At 36.3% G+C, this 19,930-nt stretch overlaps 1 protein-coding gene across 1 annotated transcript; it reads left to right on the top strand.

Moving 5' to 3' along the window:
• The first annotated feature begins 111 nt into the window (after positions 1 to 111).
• On the top strand, positions 112 to 16,133 carry LOC306864915 (glutamate decarboxylase 2-like). The gene is made up of 16 exons (XM_079409205.1): positions 112 to 744; positions 993 to 1,055; positions 1,310 to 1,453; positions 1,910 to 2,143; positions 2,788 to 2,878; positions 3,535 to 3,647; positions 4,080 to 4,195; positions 4,773 to 4,852; positions 4,965 to 5,019; positions 5,142 to 5,258; positions 7,114 to 7,178; positions 7,809 to 7,887; positions 8,083 to 8,232; positions 8,787 to 8,894; positions 10,391 to 10,480; positions 12,832 to 16,133. Exons 1-16 carry the CDS (start codon positions 672 to 674, stop codon positions 13,003 to 13,005), a joined length of 1,752 nt encoding a protein of 583 aa, XP_079265331.1. The 5' UTR covers positions 112 to 671; the 3' UTR covers positions 13,006 to 16,133.
• Positions 16,134 to 19,930: the final 3,797 nt, after the last annotated feature.

Genomic DNA, 19,930 nt, shown 5'->3' with positions numbered 1-19,930 from the left:
TGGAGTAAAGCAATTACAGAATCTAAAAAAAAAAAAACTATTGTGCCTTCAGCACAGATGCGGGTGGTGCGCCAGGAGGGGCATAAACTAGTGTGTGTGGTCACGATTAACGACGCAAAATAGTTCGTCATGACCCGAATCGCGTCGGAATTTCTCTGGTGACGTGAAGCGGATTATTTTTACGCCACAAGAATCTTTTATTACCTCTAAAGTTGCAAGTTTGCACGTTGGAGAGCCGGCGCAACGGATTGCAAGAAGTGTTTTAATAAAAATGTACTGTGCATCCTTAACTTGCGTTTGCAGCTGAGGCATGTGAAAGAGAATGAGAGCTATTGGATGCCTGCGTCTCCATCAGTGCCAGCGTTTCTCCATGAGTTTAGTGACGGTCTCCGGCTGCTCCAAATCATTGCGCACGGCGCACCGACTGAATCTAGACGCTCAGTCTCGGCTGATCTCCATCTGAGGGCTTTCAACATCGTTTATGAGCACTATAAAAATTAAAGCACTTGATTTGACGCGTTTGGACAGGTGTGATTGTAAATACATCGCGCACGCAGCTGGCTTTTGGATTCAGCACCACGGCTGCGGACAGCTCCCGTTCCCCCGTGACGCGCGTCTGGATGGCTGCTGCTCGCGTCTCTCTGTCGCTACTCTGATCCGCTCCGTTCGCGATGGCATCTCACGGGTTTTGGTTTCTGGGTGCTGAAAACGCGACTGGAAACGGCAGTCAAAGCCCGAACACTCGTAAGTGACACGGCGTTCAAAATGAAGCTTGAAAATATGCTGCATTGATTGTGTTTATGAATTAGTGGGGCTTTGAGACAAAGAAATGCGACATTTGGTGTGTCAAGGTTCGTTTAAAACCTTGAAATGTCATGACAGCTGTGTCGTATGACAATAAACAACAAAATGTAGCCATGGATTATTGATGTTATTAATGGAAGTTGTATGACGGATATGGTGTTCAAATCACACGCATGTGATCGTTTCAGCCAGAGCATGGTGTCAGGCGGCGGCCCAGAAATTCTCCGGAGGCATCGGCTCCAAATTATGTGGTACGTTTATTTTTAACATGAGTTTTACATTTGTATCTCATCTACCTTCGTAAAATGGGAAATGGTTACGAACAGCGCGAGATTAGAATGTCTATTTCGTTTTCATACTGAACTGTTCAATATTAGGTATTAAGAACATTGTATTTTCTTCTTTAGAGTCTGAAACGAATTGGGTGCAGTTAAAAAAAGTAACTCTTTCCTACAGTGTGAGATGCTGTTTTATATAATTAACAGAGTAATCGTTTCTTCTGTAGCTCTGTTAAATGTCGGGGAGGCTGAGAAAGCAGCTCAAGCCCCAGCTAAAGCAGAAGATGGGTCTACAGCCGAGAGCTGCGGCTGTAATAAACCCTGTAACTGCCCCAAAGCCGCCGCGTGCTTCTCTGATCTCTATTCAACAGGTAAACCACACATCGCCATCACAACTGGGGGAAAAAGGCCAAATTGCTGTGATAAGCTGGTTTCATGATTGGATATATTGATTACATGGCGTGGTTTTATTCGATTTAATTATATATTTTTGTAATATACATAATATATATATATATAGATATATCGTCTACTGTATAATACTCATTTTTAAATGTCATTTCCGAAACAATTTTTAAAATGATATTTATGTGAGTAAAAATAATTAATACAGATTAAAATGAAATAAAATCAAACCCTGCCTTTGCATTGTTGGGTAAATTAGTGGATACATTTTTTTTTTATATTGTATATAAAAATGTAACAATGGATTTCGGAGATCTTGTCCTTTGTTTCTTTCTCAAGGTTAAATGAAGCTATTTTACTCTTGACTCTTACACTTCATGCAATCATCTGTTATTTTAATGCAATCATGTTATATTTTACAGATCTTTTACCTGCACTCGATGGGGACGCCAAGACTATGAATTTTCTGCAGGAGGTTGTGGATATATTGCTGGCTTATATAGTGGAATCTTTTGACAGGTCAACGAAAGTGATTGATTTTCACTATCCAAATGAATTGCTCCAAAGGAATAATTGGGAGCTTTCGGACGAACCCGAGACTCTAGATGATATTCTCATCAGCTGTCGTGCCACGCTAAAATACGCCATAAAAACTGGTAAGCGCTTTTCAATTGTAATTTATAAATAATAGCCTATACTCTGTAAAAAGTGCTAACCTGCCTTTAAATGGTTATTTCTATTGGATCTAACCCATAAAAATTCGTTTTGTTGATATAAATAGGTATTCTTGACTTGAATTATTTTTCAATATTTTGTTTAATAGTTTTCATACTAGGATGTGTTTTATTGTGTATTCAAGTATTCATATTCATTAGATCTATATATAAAATAACATAAATACTCATATTGATTGTCTCTCTTATAAAACAGAACCGCAAGCATCAGTGTGTGTTTTTTTTTTTTTTTTTTTTTTTTGCCAGAAGGCGAAACGAATCATATCAGAACATGGCTTGATATTAAATGAATGCGTCTAGGGACGATTTTGTTTTCTCTGGTGGCATTTTAACTGACAGGCATTATTTCGAAAAGTGATTTTGCTTTTGGGAATAATTATGAATGATCATAATAAAGATTGATTGATTTTCTTGCTGTCTGCGCCGGTCAGAGATTCGTTTGAGCTCCATCTGAAGTGTTTTACTCCAAGCGTCTATTAATAGAGGGCCATAGTGGGACATTAATGTTTTTTTGTACGTTAAATGATTAATTCAGCATTTTCCCTCTGTGTTTTCTCTATCTTCAGCACACCCCAGGTATTTCAATCAGCTCTCCACTGGGTTAGACATGGTTGGCTTGGCTGCCGATTGGCTAACGTCCACTGCCAACACCAATATGTGAGTGTGGGTCTCCTTCCGTTAAAATACAAAGCATATCATTTCCGTTTTCTCTGCCTTCATAAACATTATTTTGGCCTGCTCTTTGTGGTGGCTGGCTTAACCTCACAGATATCCGTTGAAAGGAATAAAGTGAAAAGCTGATGAATTCAGACAAGCAAATATAACCTCCACTCTCTCATCTTGTGCCATTCACAGAGCGAAAATGAGATGGAAATTAAAATTACATTCAGGCTAGAGCAATCATTTTATGTCAGAAATTAGAGTTTTAATTTATCAGATGCTTAATAAAAAAATAATAATGTAGTAACATTGTAATAATGATGTAATAACAATGTAATAACAATATAATAACAATGTAACGGTTTTTGTGGGGAATAAAACAAAAGTCAGCTTTGTGTATTTGGCTGTATTAGACATCAAATGTTAAACATTTTAGAAAGTATTAAAAAATCGAAATATTAAAAAATGTACCAGAAAATGTACATTTCCATCATTGTCGTAAGCTTATTGCAGTGACACACTGCTGTAGAACCTGCAGACTTTTGCAAAATCCTCTCAAGCATCAGTTGTGAAACAGGTTGTCGTGATGTTTGCTTGTCGTGACATTTTTTTCTGGCTTGTGTAACTGGGTCATGTGATCTCTGTGCAAACAGGTTCACCTATGAGGTGGCTCCAGTCTTTGTGCTGTTGGAATACGTCACGCTGAAGAAGATGAGGGAGATCATTGGCTGGCAGGACGGCCGTGGTGATGGAATATTCTCCCCGGGTAAGCAGCTGTCAATCGGTGTGACCTGCCGTAATACATGCATGTTGCGGCATGAATGCAAGCACAGGGATTGGTTAAAAGTGTGAAGTTTTTAGGAGAGGATGTCTCCATTATTTATTTTTTTAAAAGACAAAAGTTATTTGTGTTTGTGAGTTGTAATTTTAGTATGCAATAGTGACTGTATGATTCAAATTAAGAAAAAATTATGTGAGGTGAATTATGCAAATAATTGCAATTTCTGCACTGCCATTCTCTGCCCCACTTTGAAAAAAAAAATAAAAAAAATGGATCAGCAAAAATGTATATTACAAATCACAACTGGGATATGATGTGGACAGTTACATCAGAGTAAATGACATTCAGAGCCTGAGTAAAAACCGACTGAGGTCAAGTTTTACCTGAGTTATGGAATGAAAGGATATTGTCCTCTAGGTGGCGCCATTTCCAACATGTATGCCATGCTGCTGGCTCGCTATAAAATGTTCCCTGAGGTGAAGGAGAAAGGAATGTCATCCGTACCGAGACTGGTGGCCTTCACATCTGAACATGTACGCCTGTGCATTTATTTTCTGTATCAAATGAGTGAAATAATAATATACTGTCAATAATAGTCAACATAGTCCATTTTAGTCAGAATGTAAATTGCGAAAGCCATTTGTTGAAAACACTCCCTAATTGCATAATGTTAATATATTACATTACACTAAACTGTATTTGTCCACATTTTGACAATTTTGTATTTCAGTTATTAAAAGAGAGAGAGAGAGAGCGCGAGAGAGAGCAGTCAGCCGATAATTCTCACATTTTACTTAAAAAAATAGTTTTTTGTATTGCCCAGTGAAATTAATTTCTAAGAGTAAAAAAGGAATAAAAAAGAAAGAAAAGAAGAAATGCTTTTTCTTTCAAGACAGCAAAATTGCATGTCATGTCAAATTATATATGATTTCACAAAATGGCTTGATTATAGAACATTTTCATATATGCTAGTAACTTATTATTATTATTATTTCAGCAAATAAAGATACTAATCACTATTATATATTTTTCTAAGGACATTTCAAATATTTATAGATTTATGTTTATATGCAATTTAGTGCATTAATGACTGATTATGCTTTCAATCAGAGCCATTTTTCAATCAAGAAAGGAGCAGCCGCACTTGGAATCGGTACAGAAAGTGTCATCTGTATTAAAGCAGATGAAAGGTTAGTCTGGATTATCATTACTGATGCATTACTTCATGACTGCACAACTGAGAAATGCACATCTTATAATCACTAAACCATATGACTTATTTTCTGCTCTCATTTCTTCCAGGGGTAAGATGATTCCTTCCGACCTTGAAAGGAGGATTATTGAAGCCAAGCAGAAGGTAATTTCAATGGCCGTGTCTCCATGACCGTCTCGCGTGTCTCTTTTGGGTCTGATTAAATAATCTGTGTGGTTCTTTGGCAAAATGGGCCCTTGAATAACGCATTGATTTCTTTCTCACAGGGATACGTGCCGTTCTTTGTCAGCGCCACGGCCGGCACAACGGTTTATGGAGCCTTTGATCCTCTCATGGCTATAGCAGACATCTGTAAGAAGCATGATGTCTGGATGCATGTGGATGTGAGTAGATCTGCTTCCCTGAACTTACATGAACTTCCTGAACGTTTCACCTGTGAAATACCGACAGTGGACTGGGATCCAAGAGTGATCTCAGTGTTGGCACATCCGTATCGAAGTATCGTTCTCTGGATGCAGAACTGAGGACTTTTTCGATTGTACTGCATTACAGATCTTAAAGAGGTAGTTCACCCAAAAGAGAAAATTCTGTCACCCTCACCCTCAAGTTATTCTTTTTTTCACGAAATTTACGTTATTGCAACACCTCTCTTCCCAGTCTGTCTCAAAAGTTCTGTTTAGCTCCTGTTTCGATGAAACTCCTCCTTCTGAAATATAAAATGTGCTGTGATTGGTTAGCTGGACTAGTGTGTCGTGATTGGCGAACCGCTTAAAGCGGCCCTTAGACATGCCCCTTATCATAATCACAAGTTTCATCTGCTCAGCTATACATATTAACAATGGCATCAATTTTGCCATACCAGTTTGAGTGCGATTCAGACCCTGACATGTTTATGAACAAGAGAATCACACAGACAGAACCAATGCAAGCATGGATTTAACAGGACGTTTCAGAGTGGTATGTTTTTTTTTTTTTTTTGCAGTCTATTTTCTCTAGCGCAACTCAACCAAGCTTCGCTCCCCTTTTTGTGTTATCCGTGGACGGGAATTATATAAATGAGTGACACTGTGATTTCACAATATCCGGAAGAAGCATGCTGTAGTCCAAATGAGACATTTTTTGTAGTTCTTGTATTTTCTGTTAAAGAGAATATCTCCTTTTAGAGTGGACTTTGAGCTTTGTAGATCAGAGCAGATCATTTTATGCTTAAAGAGCAACATTACACAGTAAGAATAAGTGAGATTGAGTTGAAAAGGTGAAAAAGTACAAAATAACAACTAGAACATCTTAGAACCTGCAATGCAATTCCCTATCAAGAAATCTAAACTCCCTAGCAACTGCATAGCCATGCCATAGTAACCACCCAGAACAACTGAACCATAGTACACCATAGCACTGCACAGCAGTTCTCTAGTAACCACCCAGAATTGATTGCACGCTAGCAAATGCATAGAAATGTACTAAAAAAACCAATCCAACAACTTAGCAGCTGCATTGCAATACCCTTGCAACGAACCGAAACACTCCAAGTGGCCACCTAGCAATTCATTAAAAACCATTCAGAACACCTCACCTAGCAAGGAAGCACCTAGCAACACCCTGCCACCACCCAGAATTTTTGGTTGCAGCATATTTTGCACAAATATAATCTCCAGAACATGTACAAATTATTTTTTGATGTTGAGCCAGCTGCTTTTGAAGTGTGGCATAGGGTTAACTTAGTTAGCTTTTAATAAGTCTTTTAGTAGTGTAGACTGTTTCCTATTAGAGGAATTACCTTCAATCAGTCTGTGTGAGTGTGTACATGTGTGTATTCACTCTCATGGGCCTGATAAGATTAACAGCGGTATCTTATTTTCATTATTATTAATTTTTTTCTCTGGTGATGCTGTCGCCTCTGGCATTTCAACAGCCACACAGACATATTGTGACGGCATCCTCTCCACCTCATTCATCTGACCTAAAGACAGCAGCTCATCAGTCTCAAATGGGCTGTGAATATAATGTACATGTATATTTTGATGAATGTTCTGCAGAAGAAATACAATATATGCTTAGGTATTTTATATAATAAAGATCAGTATTAAGTTTTTTGTCAGAGCTCAAACCTCTCTATATGTCAAGATTAAGCATCCTTAAAAAAAAAAAAAAAAAAAGTGAAAGACAAGCATGTTTCTAATACCACATGGTCCATTGCGGTTTGCTTTTAAAACAGCTTCTGTTTCTGTATTCATACAGGGAGCATGGGGCGGAAGTTTGCTAATGTCCCGGAAACACCGTTGGAAGCTGAATGGAGTTGAGAGGTCAGTACAATCTGCGTTTCCTATGGATTAAATGTCTTGTTCAGTCATGAAACGCTATCCATGCACTGATTGGTTCTCTCGATGCTAGTGCAACAGCCACTGCACTTCATCTTCTGAGTATCTCTTTAGTCAGTATCCTGACTAAACTAACCGATGCATGGTCTTTGACAATTCTCATTTTTAGCCCTCCTCCTCCCCAGCTCCACCTGTCTAGATCTGCTATGAGGGGCTCATCTTTACTTTTTGCAGCAGCATGTTCCCTAATATCTTAATGTCTGAGCATGTTTATCAGAGCAAGTCTTCGTACTTGCTCAGCAGCGTAGCATATCTAGTCAGCCAAGATCAAACTTACTTACTATAAACCTTATTCTTATCAAAAATGCTTGTTAAATTCATTCAAAGAGTTGAAAGATGATTGAGAAGTCCACAAACTTCTGTGTGAAAAGTTTACCCTTGTGAAATTAAATAGATTTGATCATTTTTCTTTTGACTTGATGTTTCAATGCACAGCACAGTGCCTCAGGGAGAAATCTTGTCTGAATCTAAATAAATGATTATATAGCCATTCATTCATTTCAAGGACAATGACTTGGTATTTCAATTATTTTCTGTATAAATTGACCATTTTAGGGCTAATTCTATGACCTGGAACCCTCATAAAATGATGGCTGTGCCCTTGCAGTGCTCAGCTCTGCTGGTTCGAGAGGAGGTGAGACTGCTGTATTCATCAAACCCAAAACATATTATTACATCATAATATTACAGAGGCCAGTATTAAACCACTAAGTCATGCTTAAAAAAATTGTGATCAAGTGACATCTGCCAGTGAATGCTATGAAAGTCATTTTATTATCTTTTTTTTTTTTGTAATGCTTTACCCTTCTCTTCATGTTATCTGTTCCAGGGCCTGATGCAGAGCTGCAATCAGATGCAGGCCTGTTATCTGTTCCAGCAGGACAAGCAATATGATCTGTCCTATGACACAGGGGACAAGGCTCTGCAGTGCGGCCGTCATGTGGACATCTTCAAACTATGGCTTATGTGGAGAGCTAAGGTATTAAGAGCTTTTTGTTTTGCGTTCTTATAACTTAAAAAGTTCAAAAAGTTATTTTGTAATTCCCAGTTTGTGCAATATGATATCGTACTGCTTTATTTAGTAGTATGCTATTATGAACATTATTTTTTATTATTGCTAAAGTATATGTACTGTGCACAGTATATGATTTTTATTTTTTTTTTTTGCATGAATGGAATTTCCATATATGTAATATATAACACTATGCTCCCAACTAGACTATTTATAGTGTAATGAATGAGCTGGAAGTAATTACAGCCGACTGTCAAGTCTTAAGACATTTACACAAAAGTGGATTAAAAATGCAAAATAACCAAGATAACTGAATGCCATTTACTGAATTAACCTAGTAAACTAGTATTCCATTCCCGTGAAAAGTGAACATTTACTATCAGGACATTTATTGGGCAGCTGGCCTGCCTTCAACGACCGCTGTAAAGACATTTGGGACAGTCGTTCATCCAATTTGGTCAGTTGTGTAGTGAGTTTTATTGTGTTATTACAATGTTTGTCCTCTCATTTCTACTCTGAAGGGCACTATTGGTTTTGAGGCTCAGATTGACAAATGTCTGGAGCTTTCAGAGTATCTCTACAACAAGATCAAGGACAGGGAAGGATATGATATGGTGTTTGATGGAAAGGTAAGTCTGATTAGATGCATTTAATTCTTTTCGACAACTGCTGCATCTTGCCATCAGTGCTTTTAATTTGGAAGAGACTGAGAAATTAGAAAGGAAAGGAATTAGGAAGAATATTCAAAGGAGTAAACTATATAACACCAGGCCTTTTCTACTGACAGAAATTCTCTGCTCTTGTTTAGTCTGAGCTAACAGAACTTATCTCATATGGCACGTAAACGGACCACAGATTGTGCATTGACCGCCTTCAGCAAATTCTGACATTTTCTGTTTTTTTTTAGAGTGAGGTTGTTGTACCACAAATTGAATTGATTTTCTGTGGCAGTCTACTATTGATGATATAATCACAATGAAATATAGCCCACCCATATATGGCATGTATTAATGTGTGGTCTCTCTTATTATGCTTTTTGTTAATGGTCAAAAGTCTGAATGTGTTGCAGTAAACATGAAAATTAGTCAATAAATCAAAATCAAATCTTACTATCCGCCAAGTTTGAACAATAGTGTGTGATTATAATTAATTAATAGATACTGCTTTAATACCATTTAATATATTGTATTTATTTATTTATTTTTAATGTAAAGTTTAGTGTTTTTTTTCTTTTGTCAGAATTATTTAAATGTATTCTGAATGTTAAAAAGATATTCAAATTAAAGCAGTTCGTTTCACTTATGAAATTTATTAAAAAATTATTTTCCAGGAAATAGCACATCTGCATAAAGATACAAAACACACAGTATTTCTAAATCCTATCTGTTGTCTTTTAAGAAACAAAAATCCCCTCTGAATTTAAATGCAAGTACTGTATTTCTAAGTAATTTTGTCAAATGCAAAGCTGATTGTGTGTGCTAATTCATCTAATATGAAATGTTTCACCCTTGAAATGACTGAGCAGTCGTTCGAGGCTCATTTAAATGTAAATTGTGCCTAGTGCCAATGTGACAGAATGATTTGGCTGGAGGCTCCTTGCTAAAGTGCAGTGTCCCAGTGTTGCAGTATGATCGAATGACATTTAACAAAACATTTCAGCTCTCAATTTCATGTTTTGCAAGCTCTTTTTGGTTTTACCATGCTTAGGTATGACTCGATCTGTGTTTTGTCTGTATGTCCCACCATTTGAATAGTTAATGAGTCCTTTTCACTGCTGCATGGATGCATTCTTCTCTAGCATGGCCCCTGGAGCCTCACAATGAGGATGAGGGCCTCTAATGGACTGTATAGTGTCTGTCTATGAGCTACCTGCTCAAGCGCTCAAAGCCCTCACAGCAAAGCCTTTTGATTGAATAGATTACATGGCTGCTTCCAAACTGACAGCGACAAAAATTCCCATTATGGCCCCAGACGGCCCCTAATCACATATTCCGTCACAGATCTTTAATGGACTCCCCAGAGTGCTCTATTTATGCAAGCGTGTGTTGTACGTTAAATTGAGTGATAGGTGTGTGTATTGCGTGAACGTACGCTGATGCTATTTGCTGGTCTCGTGTCCTTGCAGCCTCAGCATACCAATGTGTGTTTCTGGTACCTTCCACCGGGCGTACGCTACCTGGAGGACAAAGTGGAGAAAATGAAGCGTCTGCACAAGGTGAGAAAAACTCGATCAATTAATGTGAACTAAGCTTTGATGTTTCAGAAGATGACATATTGCTTTTGCAGCAGTGGTGCAATAAAAGAGTAACAAAAACGTAAATTAATCTTCATGCTCTGTTTTGGGGGTCGGAAAGACCCTAGGGGCATTTTATTAACCCAAAAGCATAATTAAGCTGAATTATCACGGATATATTTCATGCTACAGCAAACAATCCTCAAATGTACTCAATTGCAACTTCATCATTATAAATATGTAATTACAAATATATGACATACAAGTTTCAAAATAAATTTTGTTTTAAGTTAAGTTAAGCTTAAATTATGAAATTATATAAATATGCCTTAAATTGGACAAAAAGCACTCTAAAGTTTAGATACTTGCATTTAATATAAATTTAAACTATAATACGTTTTCATTTCATTTTAATTAACATGTTAAGTGTCCAAAAATACCACATTCAGTTCACGCTTAAGTATATTCTATAATATGCACTCTTTCTAAAAGTATAATGGCATGTATTTCTTTTTCACAATATTGAATTTTAGAAATTTTATTATAACATTGGGGTCTCGGGGACCCAAACACAACAGCACATAACAGTAAGATGTCTGTTTGTAATGTCTAGATGCTTCAAACCAGAAAAATATCTAAAATGACATCCCTGCAGTGATGTCATTGTAGGAGGAGGGGCAGCTCATCGGGTGTCCTTTTATTGGCTGGCTGCTCTTCAGTCACTCCCATGCCAGCAAAGCTCTAATCGGCTATTAGTCTGAACAGATGGCGCTCATGTTAGTCATACAAAGAGTCTCTATCTAACCCTACCCACAAACCCCTCCTCATCTACTTGAAACTAGAACACTTATTCTTTATCCTTTACAAAGATCTTTATAAAACTGGTTTCCAGAGACTCTTGAGTAGCAGGATAGTCACATAGGTGTTTGTATTTACGGTGCAGTGACAATACAATACAGTATTTTAAAAAATATATATATTTTAGACATATATGAAAAGACACTGGACAGGTTCCAGAATATCAATGCTCATTTAGATGGACATGGTTATATGAGCTGGATACAGGCCACTGCTGATCATAGCTGGACACCTATTATGAGGGGAAGTGAGCGTAATTATGTGGTGATGAGCGGCTGTGTGTCTTTTATTCTGATTACAGTCCCACATACTGTCCAAATCTCTAATCAAGTCTGCTCAGGTTAAGTCAAGGACAGAGCATCAAGCTTACAAGGAAACACTGGATTGATATTACTGGTTGACATTCTGGTTAAGCTTTAAGGCCATACTTCATTTTTTACGTGTATATTAGCGTACGCATACAGTCGTACGCACAGCCTTGCAAAGTATACTTCATTTGACTCGTACACATACAAAGACGTTCGACACATGCGCTTTTACTCCAAATTGCAATACCTCTCCTGGCCTAACGGGGCAAGCGTTTGCACAATCTCTTGCCATGAGTTAAAACCATGTAAATATCTTTGTATTCTTTCATGCTACAGTTGTACAAATGAGGATATTTTCTAACGTCTTCGCACAATTTCTCATCTATATAGGCATCGATTGTCGCTAACCCGCATTCCGGTTTGTTCTGTTTATGCAGTTTTTCTTCGACTACCTTTCGATACCCCTACGGTTAGAATATATCCTCATTTGTACAACTGTATTCTATTTAGTTTAAATAGAATTTGGCTGATCTATCCCTTTAAGTGTGAAGCTTTTAGTGGTTGCCTTGTAGCTGGCTAAATAAAACTTTTTTTTGTTCCATTTGCTTTCTAAATGAAAGTAGGATTTGTTTTGTTTTTTGTTTTTTTCTGAATCAGAACTAAGGTCAAAGTATTCAATATACTTAGGACTTGATTCGAAGTCGTTTGATAAAAGAAGTCACATTCCCCCAAGAAGGTTACAATGCACAGTACAGAAGGCTGCTCAAGCGTTTTCCGTTACAATCAATATCAGACAGGTCATTGACAAGCACAAGTACTCTCATTATTTAGCAAATTAATACACTTTTCAGTGTGTTTAAGATGTGTTTGTTATCAGTTTTACTTACTGCACTGCACTATTCTTATTAGTGCTGTTTGCTAAGGCTAGCAAAAATGAGTTACATAAAGGAGAGATCACAGAGGCTCTTTTGACTTGGACCAGTTAACAACCATGTAGTAACACATTAGCAACCCGCCAGTACACCCTGGCAACCACACAGATGTTAAAAAAATACCTTATAGCAAAGCCCTGACAACCACCAACAGCACTCCAAAAATTTAGCAAGGACAAATTTTGAAGAAAATGTGAAAAACATTTCCCAAAGCTAATAAAATGTTCTCTCACAGGTTGCACCTGTAATCAAAGCCAGAATGATGGAGTACGGAACGACCATGGTGAGCTATCAGCCGCAGGGAGACAAGGTCAACTTCTTCCGTATGGTCATCTCCAACCCAGCTGCTACCTTTGAAGACATTGACTTCCTCATTGAAGAGATTGAGCGACTGGGACAGGATCTTTAAAAACTTAAGATGCCAAAACCTGTTATTCTTGTGTCCCTGGATGGATCGAATATTTGTTGTGAATGTAACGGTAAATCTTTGATTCCTCTTCTCCAAAGTCATATAAAGATAGTATGATTTAAAAAAAGACAAAATGAAAATATCTAGACTTTAGTATTGTAGCGTTGTTGTGGGCTTCGTGGTCCAAAGCCCTGTAAAAGTGTTACCGTCTGCTTTTACTGTCTATCTTAGTGTCTTGGAACATGACTTTGTTTGTTTACATGTATTTATTGAGAATATGAAGAGTTAATTACTTTTTATTCAGTGCAGGTCCTAAGTTTCTATTTGAACAGCTATTCAAAGTGCCAGATAACAAACAAAATAATCCTGTTTGCAGGATCAAATGCTCTTTAAAATAGGAATTTCCCTTCCCCCTAATAACATGTGCAATTATTTAACAATATTCTTTATTTCTTTACTTGGAAATTCAGAATTTCCAACTTAATACTTGGAAAAGTGCAATAGAGTGGCATTTGAATGGCAGTTGGTCTTGGAAACTTTGAGGTAGATGTTCACTTTTAAGCAAACTAAAAAAAAATCAATCAATCAAATATTCATTCTTTCGACAATGTCCCCTGAATGAAACAATAGCACATGCATATTATGTACTGTATTAAAAAACATGGATTTAAATGACAAATTTAGTATATATATGTAGTAAAACCCTTTCCTACATAATATAAATAGATTTCCTAATTTACCGACCCATTCATGTACTTATTTAGCTTTCTTATACAAAATTATAGATATTTCAGGGTATATTAACAGAGCTAAATTTAATGTTATATATAAACTCCAAAAAGAAAATAACAAGCATAATTAGGGTTCTGCCCTATGATAGTATGTAAATAATGTTCTTGATCAAGTACATATCTATGTGAATACATCACTGTATTGTATATAAGGCAGAGTCTATTTGTGTGGTAAATTATATTATTTTCTCTATTCAACAGATATTTAATCATAAATGGTAGATACATTCTGCTTGTGTGTGTGTGTGTGTCAGATGTGTTGAATATGATGATTTATGTAACTGCAAAGATGAAGGATCTGGTTTTAAATCCACTTGAAGCCTCTGCATTTTAACGTACTAACTCGAACTGATTATTACAGCACATTTCGATGGTTATGAGAGCCATTTCTGAACCAGTGCTGGTTGTATTCGTGCCCAAGTGATAAACTTGACATCCTGTGCCGATTTGTATTTTTGTGTGTTTGTAACTGTATTGCCTTAGTATTAATTGCCAGTATTGTCTAGTTCTCCTTAAGAGGAGCTTGTGCACTTTAGCTTATATGTATGATGATCTGTCCAATGGATGTTCTTAGTTTGATGTTTTATGAAACTGAGCATTGTCTGAATGTGTCCCAGCTTGGACGTCCATTCGAGATGAGAGTTGCTTATAGCTTATATGCAACATTACTGCCTGTATCAATAGTCAGCCCTGCTGAAAAACACAACTGAACCCCGTTGAATCTGGTTTTAGATTGGTCTTAGAGTGTGTTTCCCAAAAGTATCTTAGTTTGAACCTATTCTGTTACAACCAACAGATTGGTGCTTCCTGAATCCGTAGTTCCAACAAACATTTGCAAACATTCGACTTTTATATTTTTGCATACATGCTCTAGTACCACGAAGGAAAATGCAAAATAACAGAGACCAAAAGTAACGAAGCAGTCCTCAGATGCCATGTGCTTTATTTACAGAAATAATGGCTTTAATTTGTTTAATTACCACCTGCTTGACGTCATGTACAACAGTTCAAAGCAATGTTATTCAAAAACGAATGTGCGACAAAGTTCCTATGTTTTCGAAAACAGCCATGGCTAGCTAGTTTCTACAACATAGCATCAAGCTAAGGTGGTTAAGCTAAAATGTCATTGTACGGGAAACGCACCCCTGGTCAGGCAGGAAGACCGACTTAAACCAGCTAATCCGGCTAATTATGAAAATTAACCATGGTTTTATTGTCGTAAAAGAGTAGTAACCATGTTTTTGGCAGAATGATTACCAATTGTATAACCACAGTTTTACTACAAATTCCATGGTTAAACTATGGTTAGTGTAGCAAACCCGTGGTTAATTTGTGGTTACCATGGTTTAACTATATTAACTGTGGGACTTTTTTTTATAGCTAATTCTCATAAGGGTAAAGCTGCTTTTTCAGCATGGAAGGAATGCTAAGTTCGTAATTTTCGAGATACGAGTGTTCTTCTGTCCCTTTTCAGGATCGACAAGCTGTGTCACATAGTTTATGTATTTTAAGCTCTTGTATTCACGACATCCTCATCCTCTACATCCTCACTGTGGTAGTCTTGGAACGCCCACTGTGCCGTCTTTCCCTGCCGCTGCTACAAACCTGCTCTCTTTGCACGTGCATGAACGCCTTGCCTTCCGAGCTTGTGAAATACAATCCCAGATAACCACATATATATTTATATGTATATTTAGTGCAACCTGGTGTTAGTTTTAGTGGCAATATGGATAGCTTAGCTTCAAATATATAGTACACTGTCGCTAGCTTGCTCACTCTGTGTTAGCATTATCCAACGTATTTATCTGCTAAGCAAGCATGTTCTGTGTGGCTAGAAGTTGTATGCTTTCGCGACCGTATATTTCTATCTTTCTCTCTGTCTTTCGCTTTGGTTGTTTTCCGCAGCTTTAATATTAGCGTGTGTAGTTCCTTGGCATGCCTCTATATAAGCATATTCAAAGTCTCGATGTCTCTCTATCGCACTCTCTTCTTCCTGTGTCTCTCTTTCTCTTGCTTTGCCCTGTAGCAGCTCTCAGACCTTTAAGAGCAGTGTTTTCCCTGCTGTTTCACGGCTACCCATCATGTCCATCAGTTGAGGAACTCATGTGTTTTGTCATGAACCTGACCGAACAGGGTAACACCATGTGACTGAGTGAATTCATGTTTTTTTCTTTCTCACTCAACATTGCTTGAAAGTAAAGTGATTGTCTGAGGATCTGATGTTCAGAAGAAAGTAACAAACAACTAGTGTGTTGAAATTATATAGAGCGAGGCAGATAACAGACTCTCTTGAAATGTGTTTTACTTTCATGGGAAACGCCAATAAATGTTACTGCCAAACAAGTCTGTCTGGATTTTTAATAAACCTCAGCACTTGATTTGAAAGACAATGGGCTCTTATGACTAAGTATCCTCCCAGAAGTATTTATGGTAAACTGAAATGTACTTTAATTCCATTTCTATTGAAACGTGTATGTCATTGATTAGAATATATGTATAATTACACATTTGTAATGAAGTTACAATGAAGTTGTAATGCAATTTAGTACATTTAAAATATACTAACTTTAAAATATAGCCAACTAAATATTAGGGCTGTCATTAACGATCATTTTGGTAATTGAGTAATCGGTCGATTATTCTGATGATTAATCGACTAATACAATTATTTTTATTCGATTTTTTTGTAGTAATAAAAATATACCTAAGCGAACAATAGCCTTTAATAGGCAATAATAAGTTGTTCAAATAAAGTATCAACAGCAAGTAATCATATGGTTTTATTGAATAAAACTGTTTAAATGCATGATGTATTATAAACAACAGATCTAATGTAGATTACGCATTATAACAACTGACTGCAGAGGGCGTGACGATTGTTTTTACACTTTACTGTGCGATCAAATCCTTGTTTAATATTGACTAAACAGCATTTAATTCCAATATACACTTAATCTTTAATATTTGGCAATTTCTTTGCGACAGAAATACTATAGCCACTGTAATTTCTTGAATATGTGGACATCAAATGTAAACTCAGAGCGAGTTTTACTTTTCATTTTGAAATTTGCGTAGGTTTATACATGATTTACCTCACATTTCTGATGAAATGGTGCAAAAAAAAAAAAAAAAAAAAAAAAAAAAAAAAAAAAAAAAAAAAAAAAAAAAAAGTTGCGGTTCCAGATGAGCTTTATAATAAACCCAAACTCACAACAATATGAACAGATGTAGGTTGAGACGCTTAAATGATAACAGTTTGTGTGGAGCAGTATTTTCAGTGAGTCGCTCTGAGACACACATGCGTAACCTACATGCATGTAAATAATTAGAACACATATATTAAACCTGCATTGCATACATTAATTTCATTGAATCATAGCGTTTGTCAATACACAATAGCATTATGCTTTATTACGATTTTTAAATGGGTTTAATATATAATGCAGCCTTGGAAAACGGTCTAATAATACGTTTCTTCGATTCACATCTGAGGAATGCACCACTTCAGGTATTTTGTTGGTTACTTGACTTGCCCTGGGTAAAATATAATTGAGTATTTTAATCATTTTAATATGTAATCGAGTACTCTAAATGAATTGGAATCATGACAGCCCTACTAAATAATAGTAATGTAGGCTAGTATCAAATAACACACTACAATTATAATTATGATCAAGTATGTTACATGTGTCAGACTGTGTCTTGTGTCATCAGTTGGCCTGTCTTTCTGTCTGTAGATAATTCTGTTGTGACTGATAGTGATTTGTAGTGGTAGATTACTAATAAACTAGAAAGTGAAAATTAGATTGCTATGATTATTTGAGTCATTGGGGATGTAATTTCACATTTCATCTGGGTGTGTAAGATGTGTTGTGATGTAGTATGGCTCCCTGAGGATGTGACAGGAATAATGAATTGCTTCGAGTGTTGAATCATTAACTGATATCAGCCTACAGGGGGCACTGGGGCCTTACTAGTGCCACTGTGAAGTTTACACTCTAGGGTTGGTTGGGGGGGGTTAGACCCTGCTCTCTCAAACTAAAGAATCAATAGCAATTTTAAAAAGCCTATTCTTTTGCAGGGAACACTAATGTATTATTTTTGTAATTATATCATTCTCTGAATATGATACATTTATTGTATAATTGATCAATTCATATTAATATACTCTTACATTTTCTTAAATATCTAACATATACAATATATAATTTAAGCATTTAGCTATTGAAAGTAAATTCTGCATCCCTAACTGTGTGCTGTGCTCAGATGTGATTTCCTTCTATTTAGACATACATACATACATTTTGTATTTGTGTAGTTTATTTAAAATATATTTATGATTAATTATTCAGTTCCCAGTTTTATGCATATTGAAAACAAATCCCTGACATTAGCTGACAGTAGTATTATGTTGAATATCAAAGTTCTTGTGTCTGTTTGTTAAAAGGGATTTGTGGACACAACAGTGTTTTTAGATTTGTGGAGTAACAAGTTTTTATTTTTAGGTAAAAAGATCAAATAATAGTGTTGTTATTATTATAACATATTCTTGTTGTTATTCATAGTGTTGCTATGATAACATATCTTGAATTAAAATATGGACAATTAAATATATAAATATTAATATGCCTGTATAAAAGTCAAAGAATAAATTTACCTTTCAGATGAATATCGTTTACTCCAATATTGCTTTGTCTGTCATTACTTATTCAATTATTCAACTGAATTGTCAAATTACAATTTTAAATAGAATAGTTGACTTAATATTTTACATTAATGACGTAAATATATAAATAGCTATTAATAAAATTGTTATCAAAAGTTATTTATGCAATCTGTAAAGGGCCTAATTTTACATTTTTTATGCTATGGCAACTAAATGAGCAAATATTTATCTCCCTTAATAACACATTGGCTGATGCATTATCATCCTGCACATGCTGAACTGTATTTAAATATTTTACTGTTTTAAAGTAAATGCACACTGTTCTTAAAGGAGGGTGTCTTACCCCATCTTATGCAAATATGCTATGAAAGAAGAAAAGCCCTTGTGCTATTTACAGATAGCTTTATAAATACCAAACCCACCATCTGAGACACTCATGACACTCATTACATATAGATGTGCAGCTGCAGACTCAATTTTACTGAGGTTTGCTCACAGCAGGTCTAAGCTGGATTTGCACTGTTGTCAACACCACAGAGAGAGAGAGAGAGAGAGAGAGAGAACACTGTTGTCACTTTTCAGTGTTGAAAAAGACAAATATTTTTGCCCGTTTTCTTTCTCTCTGCATAAATGACATAAATTTTCCAAACTACCCTTTGTTCTTGTATTTTTGTTCTAAATTGTTCTTGACAGTCAGTCACAATGTTTACGAACCAATCATTCAGTGTTCTCAGTTTTCCTCTTTGGTTTTCCCAATTTTTTAGTTGCTTTCTTCTGTTGCTGCTTACAAAGGATTTTTTGCTCCCTATATAGTCATGCGATCTGTCTCAGCTATACATAGAAACCCATCAGTTCTGCTATTATCTGTTTAGCTGTTTCTTATCACGTCACTGCAGATAAACTGCATCAGTTTTGTCTGTGATTTGATCAGAAACATTACCACAAAGAGCCCTCTGCTGAAGTCTCTCACATTTACTTACTTTGGGAATCCTAATTTAAGGCCAAACGGCTTTAAATCTATAGTTTACTTTCTGTTTATGGCCTTTGATGTATGTAGAATGATTAAATGCATGTCCTGTGTTTTGAAAGTGTGTATGGTATATTTCAGTTACATTTCAATTTAGTTTAACCCTCCAATGTCTGATATACACTAATTGGCTGCAACATTAAAAACAATGACAGTTGAAGTGAATAATATTGATTATATTACAATGGTACCTGTGGATGGGTAGAATATATTAAGCAGCAAGCTCTGACCCAGTCATCTAACCGTCAAATACTGTACTGTCATACATTGTATTTAGCTTGTATTGCTTTACTGGACAGTTAATCCATACCAGATGTGTGGTGCAGGTTCTTCACAGGACACGATTCAGCCCAACAGCCCAGTGTGGGAGCAGTATATCTGATGTGGTGTATATTCACTACCCCCACCTACAATCTCTGCTGGACCTATGAACCCTGGAAT

The sequence above is a fragment of the Barbus barbus genome (assembly GCF_936440315.1).
Source record: "Barbus barbus genome assembly, chromosome: 46".
In the NCBI taxonomy this organism is placed as follows: Eukaryota; Metazoa; Chordata; class Actinopteri; order Cypriniformes; family Cyprinidae; genus Barbus; species Barbus barbus.
Note: the sequence above shows the minus strand (reverse complement) of the source record. Positions and strands in the feature narration are given on the sequence as shown.

What these genes read in the sequence shown, in the direction of transcription:
- LOC306864915 (XM_079409205.1), top strand. Translation starts at nt 672, where the DNA reads ATGGCATCTCACGGGTTTTGGTTTCTGGGTGCTGAAAACGCGACTGGA. An exon ending in AAAATACGCCATAAAAACTG is followed by an intron (nt 2,144 to 2,787) that starts GTAAGCGCTTTT and finishes CTCTATCTTCAG; the next exon opens with CACACCCCAGGTATTTCAAT. An exon ending in TGGCCTTCACATCTGAACAT is followed by an intron (nt 4,196 to 4,772) that starts GTACGCCTGTGC and finishes GCTTTCAATCAG; the next exon opens with AGCCATTTTTCAATCAAGAA.